General features: G+C 40.6%; 1 protein-coding gene across 2 annotated transcripts in view; it reads left to right on the top strand.

Moving 5' to 3' along the window:
* Positions 1-12031, top strand: part of Slc31a1 (solute carrier family 31 member 1) — a 29820-nt gene extending 17789 nt beyond the window's left edge. Inside the window, exons 2-5 of one of the 2 annotated variants that reach the window (XM_034502759.2) lie at positions 6020-6224; positions 6616-6688; positions 8132-8300; positions 8906-12031. In XM_034502759.2, the coding sequence (XP_034358650.1) occupies positions 6078-6224; positions 6616-6688; positions 8132-8300; positions 8906-9107 (591 nt within the window). In that variant the 5' untranslated portion in view covers positions 6020-6077 and the 3' untranslated portion in view covers positions 9108-12031. The remainder of the gene's footprint in view (positions 1-6019; positions 6225-6615; positions 6689-8131; positions 8301-8905) is intronic. The other variant, XM_076934859.1, reaches the window with a different exon arrangement.
* Positions 12032-12267: the final 236 nt, after the last annotated feature.

Genomic DNA, 12267 nt, shown 5'->3' with positions numbered 1-12267 from the left:
GATTGATATTGAGCATTACCAAATTTATAAAGCCATTGGTTAACATTAAAAAAATTCTATAAAAGCGAAAAGGAGAAGGGGGTATGGGATAGGTGTTTTCTAGGGAGGGGAAATGGGGAAAAGGGATGGCATCTGAAATGTAAATAAAATATCCAATAAAAAAAATAAATGTTTAAAAAAAAAGAAAAAGAAATTAACATATTGATAGTGATCATTGAAAATTTACAGAAATTCATTAAATCAATTGTTAGCCCAACCTAGCCAGTGCTGTGAAGAGAAGCAGGTGAGGATTTATTGATGACCCCTTTTTGAGCAAAAAGTTAGTGGGTCAAACTGAAGCATTGTTTCACTTGGAGAATCTCACTATGTAGCCCTAGCTAGAATGAAACTCACTATGTAGACCAGGCTGACTTCCATTTTAGAAAGATCTGCCTACCTCTGCCTCCCAAGTACTGGGATTAAAGGCATGAAACATCAGGAAACATCAGCTCATTAGGAAACTTTTTAAAATGAGTAAACCTTAAAGGGAGGGGTGGGGGGGTTGATTTTCATAAAGCCATCAAGAAATTTTGAAGTTTAGCCATAGGAAAGTTCCCTATAGTCATCTTCAGAGGTACACTATGAGAGAGTAAAACAATCCTTCATACAAGGAAGTTTTGAAAGTTACTCGAAACATAGTCTGGCCAGTACTCAGGCTATCTACTGGCCCTGTGCAGGTCATCAAAGGGTAGTATCAGTGCAGCTAAACTGCTTACTTGATCATATGGACATAGTCCATAAGCAAGAGTCCCTGTTTATTGTCGTTTAATGTATTTGACCTTGAGTTTCTCCATCTTTTTTTGCTGAAAGTAGGAAAGCTGAATGTCTGGTTTGTGTTTGTACCAATGTAAAAGGAAACTTAACCCTTATAATTTTAAGAATAAAAGCCTTCTTTATCCCTCTTATCACAAAAGTTGGGAAAGACCTAGGCAGTCTCCAGAAGAACTGTCTAGGACTCTAGATTACATCTGCCTGGGCTAGAAGAGCCTGCCTGCCAAGCCTGACTACTTCCTTATTGCCTTTTGTGGGTCTACTCCATAGTCCCAAAGGAGTATTTCTCCTCTATCGTTATGTAATACTAGGAAAATAAACTAATGTGAAGCTTAGAGCTCACCTGTTAGAAATACAGTGAGTGCTCAGACTCACAGTACACGAGGATTTGGATTTCTTACTGATGCTCTGGCTTCTGACCACAAATTCATTTTTATTTTGCTAGAGATTTGAGGACTTCCGAAATCTAGCTTTTTAAGCATTTTGTTTTACTTGGCTTGGATTGGCTTTTTGAGACTGGGTCTCCTTATGTAGCTCAGACTGTCCTGAAACTTGTGACCTGCTTCCCAAGTGCTGGGTTTGCAGGTCTGTTACATGACCTGCCTCAACCTGCCTCAAGTGGATCTTTTAGGTGAGTCTTTGTTAGAGAAGAGAGGGGAAACTGCTTTTTCTGATAGTTCTTAGGGTTAGATTGAATGCATTACAATAGAAAGAAAGCTGTTTGTATGAATACAAATGCTTAGGTGCAGGAAAGGACAACACAGAAAGAACAGCAGGCTCCCCAACATTCAGTGCAGAGTCTACACTGTGGGGTGTGCCATTTCTCTCCACCTGATGGGATCTGTCTCAGGCAGAACCAAGGTCAGGCACCTCTAAAGATGATGGGCTCATGAGAAGCTGATAGAAAGAGATGTCTTAGTTGTTATATGGACCAGGTTCCTTAAAATCTGTGCTGTTTTGTTTTGTTTGTCAGTTCTTAGACTGTTTTGTATTTCAAAAAAATACAGGTTGTCTCCACTAGGAGCTTAGGAACTTCCACATGCCTGCTGTTAAATTGCCTCAGTGCATTTTCCAAATCATAGGTGATTTTCTACTTGAATTTTATTAAAAGAAAACTAGCTTAATCTGCAACAATGTAAATAAAAGTACAATATCTCTGTTCTTTCTACCTGCTTATAAGAAGCCCAGTAACAACAATATTTTAAAACGGTTTTTATCAGATTGGAAGTTTTTGTTTGTTTTTCAGTTCTATCCATGTTTTCTTTATAAATAATATGTGAACCTGATGAAATGACAGCGGATAAGGAGTAAAGGGACAGTTGAGTTTTAGTGTGGAATTGCTATATACCCATTGAATGTCCAGACAGAAACCCATTGGATAATTGCTTTATTGCAGAGATTTTAAGTTCCGCCTCTTACTCATCACTGCTCCGCCCACTAATTGCTTTTTAACGGAGAACTCAATTCCATAAAATGTACACCAGCTACTTTGTAGACCTTGAACCAGGTTCTTAGAAAGAGGTGGTCAGGGTGGAGTTAAATTACAGAAGACAGTTCTTAGAGAGCAAGTTGCCATGAAGTTTGAGAAGCAAAAATAAGTCAAACAGAACAGCTCCAGGTTACTGTGAGGGTGCACCATTCATATTGTGAACTAAGCCAGTCTGAAGGGCCTCTGGGTTCTGACTTACTCTTTATTCTGTCAGTATCCATTTTTGTTCTAGAATGAACCAAGCTTGGGTCAACTTAAAGCTATCACTGGAAAACCAACAATAGTAATTTTTCTCCTATGAATAGAATTTCTGTTGTACAGGGAATGGATTAAGTATGTTTGAGATGTATGTGTGTGTGTGTTCAATTTGATAGATAGATAGATAGATAGATAGATAGATAGATAGATAGATAGATAGATAGACAGACAGAGTGTGTGTCAGTTATCCAGACACATGGCACATCACTGAAAAGCTAAACTGACAGAAAAAAATATAGACTAGCATTTACTTATTATGGTCTAAAATTTTAGAGGACTAGAGAGATAGCTCAGTGGTTAAAATCACTGGCTGCTCTTGCAGAGGACCCAAGTTCAATTCCCAGTACCTACACAGTAGCTCATAACCATCTATCAATAGCTCCTGTTCCAGAGGATCTGATGCTCTCTTCTGACCTCCACAGTGACCAGACACACACTTAGTGAACAGACATGTGTGCAAGGCAAAAAATTCATACAATAAAAGTAAATAAAGATACAAAATTAAATAAATAAGTAAATAAATAAATGAACAATTTGCCATGCTGGTGATTGATCACAGGGTATTGCTTGTGCTGGGCAAGTGCCCAGCCACTGAGCTATAACTCCAGCCCTTATTTTTTATGTTTTCATAAATAATTTCTGTTATTCCTGCTATACATTAATATTATGTATTTATATAATTTATATAAATTTGGTTTGACATAGTTCTATTGGATTTTTCCTAATCTCATCCCTTCACTGTTAGGGTCAGACTCAGAGCCCTCACACAGGCTAAGCAAATGATGTGCCTCTGAGCTACAGTCCTCAGAGTAAGCTTAGTGAGCACAAGGACTTCAAGTTACAGTTTGAGCTACACTGTATATTGATTTCCACCAGTCTGTATCTCCCTATTCAGACACCGCTGGGTAAGCCTTGCAGAAGGTTCCCATTACAGAAGTTCATTGTCCACTACAAGAAAAACAAGCAGATTGTCTTCCTGCTCTCTTCCCTGCTGTATCTGAATATGGAATGCACCCTACACACATGATGCTGCAGAGCAGGTGCATAGTTTAAAGTTCTGAGTATGAATTCCTGGGTCATTGGGCTGTCTGTGAGGTTTTGATAGTTTACCATTGAATAGATCGCTCTAATTGGAACATGGGGCTTAAACAAAAGGAAGCCTCCAGGTCTTCAAATATTGTTACTAAAAACAGTGTTGGCAAAATTTGAAGAAATCAAGGGTACAGGCAAGTAGCTTGTGTTGCTGTGTTCCTGCTTTTAAAGAGTACGTCATGAGGTGTGTGCTCAGCTTCTCCAACTCTTTTGTCTCTAAGGAAAGACCGTCTGGTTCATTTCTTTATCTCCCTTAGCCTTATAGAAATAACAGCACCCAATAAAATGTTCACTGCCTCTCCATGGCCTGGATTCCTGTTGATAACATGGAATGAAATTATCTTTGGTACTTTTCTGTTATTGCTTCCAGCCTTGTGATGGAAGAAAATAAAAATTTGTAACTTCTGTTTGTGAGTATTAGTCATTCTGGCTCCTTTTATCCTGACGCCATTTCATTTATTTGGTTCAGAATCAAAAGTTATAACCAATAATCCCACCATTCCATCATAATTTTCCTTTTTAAAGGAAAACTGCTGACTGCTGGCCCATGATCTCATTGTTGACACTTGTGGGCTCACTATTATATTTTGTTATTTGGTGTTTATTATAAAATTTTCATGAGCAAAACCACTTAGTACCATAACAGTGGTCTTAAGGGGACTAGATACATTGTCAAGTCTATAATGATAATGTAGAGTCTAGTATAACAGTTAGTAGAACTTGCTTGTGTGAAAGAACTGTGCCTGTTTTGTAAGCCTGCTGTCATAGAGTCGTGAGTAGGAATTGAGAGGGGAGGCTGCACATTTGTGCTCTTGTTGGACATGTAGCTTCCTGGCTGTGAATGCTCTGCTGGGAAGCATCCATGCACATCTCAGCGCTGTCATGCTGCCCTGCTTCTTCCTCCATAGTGCTGATTACATCATGAGATTATTCTGTTTACCTCTGCTTCTCTCCTTATCAGGTACTTTGCTTTTCCTGCTGTGGATTACTAGTACTTAGCTCGGACTTTGGCCCTCGATAGGAGCTTGATTGATGAGTAATCAGAAACATACACAGACTCAAGTCCATGGGTACCTAATTGGAATTTCTTTTACTTTTTTGAGTCAAGGTCTCACAGTGTAGCCCATGATTGCCTCAAATTCAGAATCTGTCTCCCTCAACCTCCTGAGTGCTGAGGTTACAGGTGTATACCATCATGCCCTGCTCCTATTTTGAATTTTTTCTACATACTGTTGTGGGAGACATAAAGAGATTTCAGGAGGTAGGCAGATGGCTCAGAGGTTAAGCAAACTTGCAGGTTCTGCAAAAGGCCCAGGCTCCATTCCCAGCACTCCACATGGTAGCTCACATGTATCTGTAACTCTAATTCCAGGGAATCCAGCATCCTCTCCTGGCCTCCGTGGGCACTGCATACAAATGACACATTCATATACACAGGCAGAATATTTATATACAAACAATAAATAAAACTTAGAAAAAAACAGACTTTTAGTTGGGGGAGGGAAAGGGGACACACACTTGAAAGACTGAGTTTGTCCTGGTCTACAGAGGGAGTTCCAGGTCAGCCAGGGCTACATAGAGAAACCTCATCTTGAAAAACAAAAAAGAAAAAGGCAGATTTTTATGAAAATCTCTCTCTGTGCATATATCCCAACTCCACAGTCCCCAGCCTCCACAACAACCATGGGCTTTACTGCCCCTTGACTCATGTTGACCTCTGCAGAAAAGCATTAATGTGATGCAAGATACAAGGCTGAATATGCAGCTTCCAAACCTAATTTAATATATTCATCCAATTTATACCTTGTTTTTCATGTTCTTAACTCTAATGTCCTGGTGCGACTGAAACTGTCTCTGAAGTCTGGGCACACTCTTTGCCTGAGGCAGCAACAGACCTTTCTCCAGATTTAAATGAGTTCAAAGTTGATTGTCCTCTAAGCCTAAGTGGAATCTGAACATCCTGGTTAAGTGCAGACCACTCCAATTAGGAGACTTATCTGAAGTTTTGGCTTTTTATCTACTGTTATTTATGATTAAACAGCCTTAGAGCAATTACATTTTGTTAATGGCTTACACTTCTACATTATTATAAATTATCTATTTCCTGTCATCTGAAGGGGCTGGTTTTTTCTACCTTAAATTAAATACACATTAAATCTGTGTCTTAGAGGAGTAATTCTGCAGAGTAAGGACTAGGTATCCCAAGCCTCAGGACAAGCCCTTGGTCCTTTTTCTCAAAGGTAATCCTTAGTAGTCCAAGTTACTCTGCATGCAGGAGAGCTTTTGTTCATTGGGCAAAATTCTGTATAGACAAAGTATTTATCAAGAAAATTCTATGTTTTTAATATATATAATTGTTTTTCTTGAAAGACTTTTCTGCTGAATCTCATCTTTTTCTGGAAAACTGGATCCTTCCGACCATATAGGGATGAACCATATGGGGGTGCACCATATGAGGATGAACCATATGGGGATGAACCACACGGACGACAACATTACCATGCCACCTCACCATCACCCGACCACCACAGCTTCACACTCCCACGGTGGAGGGGACAACATGATGATGATGATGGTAAGGGTCACACTCGGGGTTACCCCAGAGGGAAACCACATCAGATCCCCCCCCCCAGGCGAGTCTAGTGGCTTACCAGTGTTCATGTGGCAGGCTTGTTACAGAGTGACACCAGAACCAAGATTTTCTAGAATTCTTTCTTCCCTAATCCTTTTGAAATTCACCTTTTCCTGAATTAAATCCTAATGTTTGTGTTTCATGTAGAAAAGAGAGAAAGACATAAATTTGGGGGGGTGGGGAGTGCACTCTTAGTGCCAAGGTAGTAAAGCTTCCCACTGCTTCAATATTCCTTCTTATCCAGACATAGTACTTTTAAATATCCTAAGTCCCTTAGAATATTCCCATTAGGATCCTCCATCTTCTCTAACTGACTTGTTTGGTTTTCTGGCAGCCTATGACCTTCAACTTTGACTTTAAGAATGTGAACCTATTGTTTTCGGGTTTGGTAATCAACACACCTGGAGGTGAGTAACCATCAGATAACCTTTGAAGATGACAGTGTCATGAGATTTGGAAACTCAGTACCTCTCTCTGTCCTGTCCCTGGGTCTGTATGGTTGTGCTACATAACATCACAGTTCCTAGTCCCTAGGCAGAAGAGGCAATACATTTTTGATCTTCCTTTAATTAATGCATATGCTTTGGAGCACTAAAATATAATTAAAATGCGAGATAAAGATCTTTTTCGATCCTTTTCTTGCTTGCCAAGTTACTGATCCTATGCCTAAGACTATAATTAATTAATTAAATATCACAATATAACCCTAGTTGATCTTGCCAAGGATGGGAGCACACACCTTTAATCCTAGCAGTTGAGAGGCAGAGGCAGGAAGATCTTTGTGAGTTCAAGGCCAGCCTGGTCTTCATAGAGAGTTCAAGGATAACCAGGACTACATAGATGCTGCCTCCAAAAACAACAGTGTTAATCTCATAACTGCCTGTTTACAGATAACTGAACCCTCATGTAGTAGAAATAGCATGCCCACCCTGAATCACAGTTAGTACCTCAAAGCTAAAACAAGGACCATACTTTCTAGAACTCTCCCTAAACCAGTGCTTTCTCTGCTGCATCAAATGATGACTTCCATATTCCTGGTGCTTGGCACATCATAGAGCTGCTCTTCATTTTAAGGTAGCTGTCACTTACTGTTCTGTATCCATCGTATATTGGCATGCTTTACATTTAAACAGCAATTGCATGAGTTTAGTAGTCACTTAAACTGCATTAGGTACCAAACCTAGTTTGCAAATAAACCAATTTGCTTTGGGGAGAGGAAGAGAAAGCATTTAGTAGTATCTTAAATTTGTTAGTCCTATAAATACAATTCATCTTATCAATGCTTAACTATGTATGCATAATCCCTTAAAATGTGTATTCAAAATATCTAGGCAGCACTTGTAAAAGCAGGTTGTTTTAGCTGGTGTGATAGTGCACACCTTTAATCCCATTGCTCAGGAGGCTGGGGCAAGAGAATCTCCAGGAGGTCAAGATCAACCTGGGCTACACAATAAAACTCTGTTAAACAATAAAACAACAGTTAACTATGCCTTCTTTCAATATTCTGTATGTGTTTAGATATAATCAGAAAGTATGATTGTGAACAGAGGCAGTGACTTTTCATTAAAGACTCAACTCTACCAAGTGGGTAGAAATGCAACTTGACATATTCAACAAACTGAGTGAGCCTGGTGCTCTTTTGGGTTGGTTTGGTTTGAGAGGTCCCTGCCGTATAGCCCAGGCTGACTGTGCACTCGTCATTCTCTGGAGCCCTGGGATCACAGGCCTGTGTCAGTGTGCCCAGCAGCATGCCCATAACAGTTTTGACTGTACCTTTATCTCTTCCTTCTTTTCTCTCTTCCTTCCCTTCCCTCCCCTCCCCTTTCCTGTCCTGTCCCTTTTTTCCTCAGAAATGGCTGGAGCTTTCGTGGCAGTGTTTTTACTAGCAATGTTTTATGAAGGACTCAAGATAGCCCGAGAGGGTCTGCTTCGAAAGTCTCAAGTCAGCATTCGCTACAATTCCATGCCTGTCCCAGGACCAAATGGAACCATCCTTATGGAAACGCACAAAACTGTTGGGTAAGAAGATGGAACAGATCCAGAGGAAAATTCTAGAGAGCTCTTAATAATGTAACAAAGCAAGTATTCTTTCTTCCAGAGTCAGTGAATCTATGTAACTTTAGAAGTTCCAGGTATTTAGGATCCTGCAAAGGCACATACATGTTTGTTCTATGTTGCAAGTGTTTGTCACTTTGAAAGAAGTTTAACAGTATCTAGTTTTTAAAATATTTGCTATGCAATAATGGGTATTTTAAGACTTCATAGTTAAGATATAAAGAAATGGCTGAATGTAATTGATTCCTTCCTGTCAAGAGTTAAATCTAACCAGACAAGATGGATGACTGGAATCCCAGCACATGGAGAAGGCTGGAGGATCAGAATTCAAGTCTATCCTTGGCTACATAGTCTGAAACCAGCTTGGACTTATGAGACCCTGTCTTATGGAAAATCAGAAGTTCTTAACAGATGTGGATGCACATGTGCACACACACAAACATACTCACTCCCTCCTGAGTTTCCAGGATAGCCGTGCTGCAGTCTAGTTGAGGCTGTACTGACAGCTAGGCTGCTCTCCTGACCTGCAGGTGCCTAAGTCTGACTCTCCTGTCTCACTTATTCCCCAGGCAGCAGATGCTGAGCTTCCCCCACCTCCTGCAGACTGTGCTGCACATCATCCAGGTAGTCATCAGCTACTTCCTCATGCTCATCTTCATGACCTACAATGGGTACCTATGCATTGCAGTAGCAGCAGGGGCTGGGACAGGATACTTCCTCTTCAGCTGGAAGAAGGCAGTGGTGGTGGACATCACAGAGCACTGCCATTGACATCAGATTCCACATAATGGCCTTATTAATTGCTGTGGGAAGCATCTTGGGACTGGAAGATATGATTCCTTTTCCAATCATCCCTTCTCTCTTCTGTCTCTTCATATACACACACCTACTGAATAGAAGCCTAGCTGACAGTCTCTGAGTAGTGGTTTTTCTAATAAGATGAGATTGACTTTTCTCTTGAGAAGTCACCTGTGAGATGTCTTCTCCCTCATCATCCTGAGCCTTATCTAATCCAGGTAGCTTCCTAGTTAATGACTTGGTTATCTGCTTCTTTTTACTTTTCTGGTTTTTTTTTTTTGGGGGGGGGTACATTTTGTTTTAAACAGATAATATGTGTATTTGGTAGGTGGGGTTCTGGGTCAGTGATGGAAAAGGATTGTAACTTAAACAGGATTGATGGCATTTAGGGACATCTCATCCAACCGGGACTTAAATTCCACACTAGGAAATAAGCTCCGGTCTTAACTCAGTGAGTGGGAAACACATGTGCCTCTCTCCAGGCATGATGTGTTACACTGAAACCGTGTAGTGTGGAGAGTGGGGAGTCTGTGAGTCTGTATTCTCGCTCAGTCATCAACTTGTGTTCCTACTTAACATTTGATTAGAATGAACTTGCCAATCAAAACAAAAACAGGACAATCAATTTAAGACAACAGAAATAGATTGTTAAATAAAACCATTAGTATTTTACTTTGACTCAGTACCTTGGTTTGTCCCAACTGAACAAGATTTTGTATTGTTTTTGTATGTGTTCCTCAAAACCAATGATTTTAAAATTTCACAGTGCTTCAGAATCACCCAGAGGGCTTGCTAAGACACTACTTGGTGGACCTCAACCCCAGAGCCACCAAATTTGGCATTTCTAAGTTCCTAGGTGATGTTTCTACTGACAGTCCAGAGGATTACCTTAAGAGTCTCTGCATTAAACTAGCAAAGTTGCACCTAGAAGGGACAGAGGGTGGGGCTGCCTGGTATCAGGCATGAACATCTGAATTGCTAGTTAGTAGGTGGTATGCCTTGGGCACATGTCACATCTAAATGCTGCTGGTCAACACTTAATCATTCCACAAACATTTATTCACCTCCAAATATGCTTTATGTGTACCCACATACAATGTGTGGGATTACAGCCAAAGTACACTCTCAGCATATATGAAGTCGCTAGTCCTGACTTTTAAAGATCTAAGGTTCCTTGGAAGTTATTTGAAGGCCACGAGACCTTTGATCTGCTGTGTGAGTCAGCCAGGCAAAAGGCCAGAAAGGCAAAAACCAAGCTTTCTTGTTTGGAGAGACATGCTGATAGCCAGATTGTCCTCAGTGTACACTACGTAGGTCCCATCCACTACTTAACCATCTTTATTATTTATGGGATTTACTTATTTAGATCACGGTAGCCAAAACTGCTTTTCTCAACAAAGAATCTCATTGGGTGTTCTGTCAATCATTAATCAAAATGCAGGCTTGTTCCCAAACTACCTCTTTAAAGTGATTCTTCCTTTGCTGGTCTGTTAAATCCTGCCCTCTTTGGTGCTAGATCCAGTTGTGCCTCAGAGCAGAAGAAACAAACCTGCTGTCTTGTTGGTCCAGTATTGTTGTTCTGAAGTTTGTACTTTCTCTGTGCGTGCCAATTAAATATTGGAGAACCAGGAATGTGTACTTTGGTGGCTTTGAACCAAGCCTACTAAATGGAAGCCAAAAATCTTAGAAATCATCTTTAGAGCTTTGCTTTTCTTCTAGTTCATCTTGCTGTGCTAGTTTTTAGCATGGCATGTGAATGACAGGTACTGACAGAGCCCAACATTAAGGTGCAAATAGCCTGCTGTCATCTCAGAAGCCAAGGAATAATAACCCAGGGGAATACAAAAACCACACTTAGTGCTGACCCTGGTGCTCTCTAGAACTCTCCAGGTGAGCTGCTATAAAACACCTTCCAGGGGCTGAGATGCAGCTCCATGTGGATCACTTACCTAGCATATGTCAGGCCCTGTGTTTAAGCCCTAACACCCTAAAAATAAAGCATTAAGCACCTTATCGTTGAGGTGAGAGGAACAAGGCCTGTGAGGACAAGGTGCTGTGAATCTGAAACCAAGAGAAACCTCACTTTAATGTGGTTCTTCAGGGTAGCCTCAGATTAGAAATAGTCTACTGCAAGTCCTAAACTTGAGATCCCTCAACGAGGTTGCTAGAGAATGTGGTTAGTGTAGAACATAGGTTAGCTTAAGTCCTATCCTCTTGAACTTTAATGCCCAGCCTTTGTGTTTGTTTTATCTTAATGTCTCCTTCTGTGGGAAGGCTAGAGCTGAGTTTCTTTAGCCCCTGCCCTACGTTTTCCTTTGTCTTTTATCCCAGGTAGCTTAGTGTTTAACATCTCTCTCACCTTCCTGATGCAGTAGGCATTGCTATTGCTGTGGTTATAATTACGTAATTAGAATTTTGTATTTACAAAGCAGGTAGAAGTCTTAAGTTTGTTTCAAGAAGCAGTTGCACCACTGGAATTTCTATAAAGCTGGGTAAAGGATTAATGTCCTCAGAGTTACAGATCCTAGGTACTAACTGCAGTCCAAGATGAAAGAATACTCAACACCCCATTGCCCACATGTGGAACCTCCTCAGCATCCATCAAAAAGTTCAACTACTCCTATGGTAGGGTTGTCCCAGACTCCCTTTCAGGCCATGGGCTTGGGTTTGTACATCATGTCATTTAATCTTGAGCCTGCTGTTTCCAGCCACTTCAGAAGATGCCTCCAAACGAAAGGTCTGCGTTTGATGCAATGCCTTAATTCCTGGGTCTACATTCATGTTGACTGTTTCAGAGACTGTAAGCTCTCAAAGAGCAGGAATGCTGTAATGGGAATGTTTTAAGTATTGTGTGCAAGAAAACAAAATAAATATTTTGATTTTTGTGATTCTATGAATGCATGTCTACACAAAGTAGTGTCCAAATAAGCTGTTTCTAGGACGTCCGTCTCCTCAATGGCATGGCCTTGTTGCTCTCCTCTCAGTCTTCGGAACAAGCTCATCTGGTGCCTGCCAGGTCAACATGACCTTGTGCATAGCACATGGGTCTTCATGAAGCGGCAAATATTTCAGTATAGGAGTTCAAAAGCTAACCTTGGCCTCCTTTCATCCATAATTCATAATCCCTGTATTC

Source organism: Arvicanthis niloticus, chromosome 5 (genome assembly GCF_011762505.2).
Source record: "Arvicanthis niloticus isolate mArvNil1 chromosome 5, mArvNil1.pat.X, whole genome shotgun sequence".
Lineage (NCBI taxonomy): Eukaryota > Metazoa > Chordata > Mammalia > Rodentia > Muridae > Arvicanthis > Arvicanthis niloticus.
The sequence above is the reverse complement of the archived record's forward strand: the minus strand, read 5'-3'. Positions and strand labels throughout refer to the sequence as shown.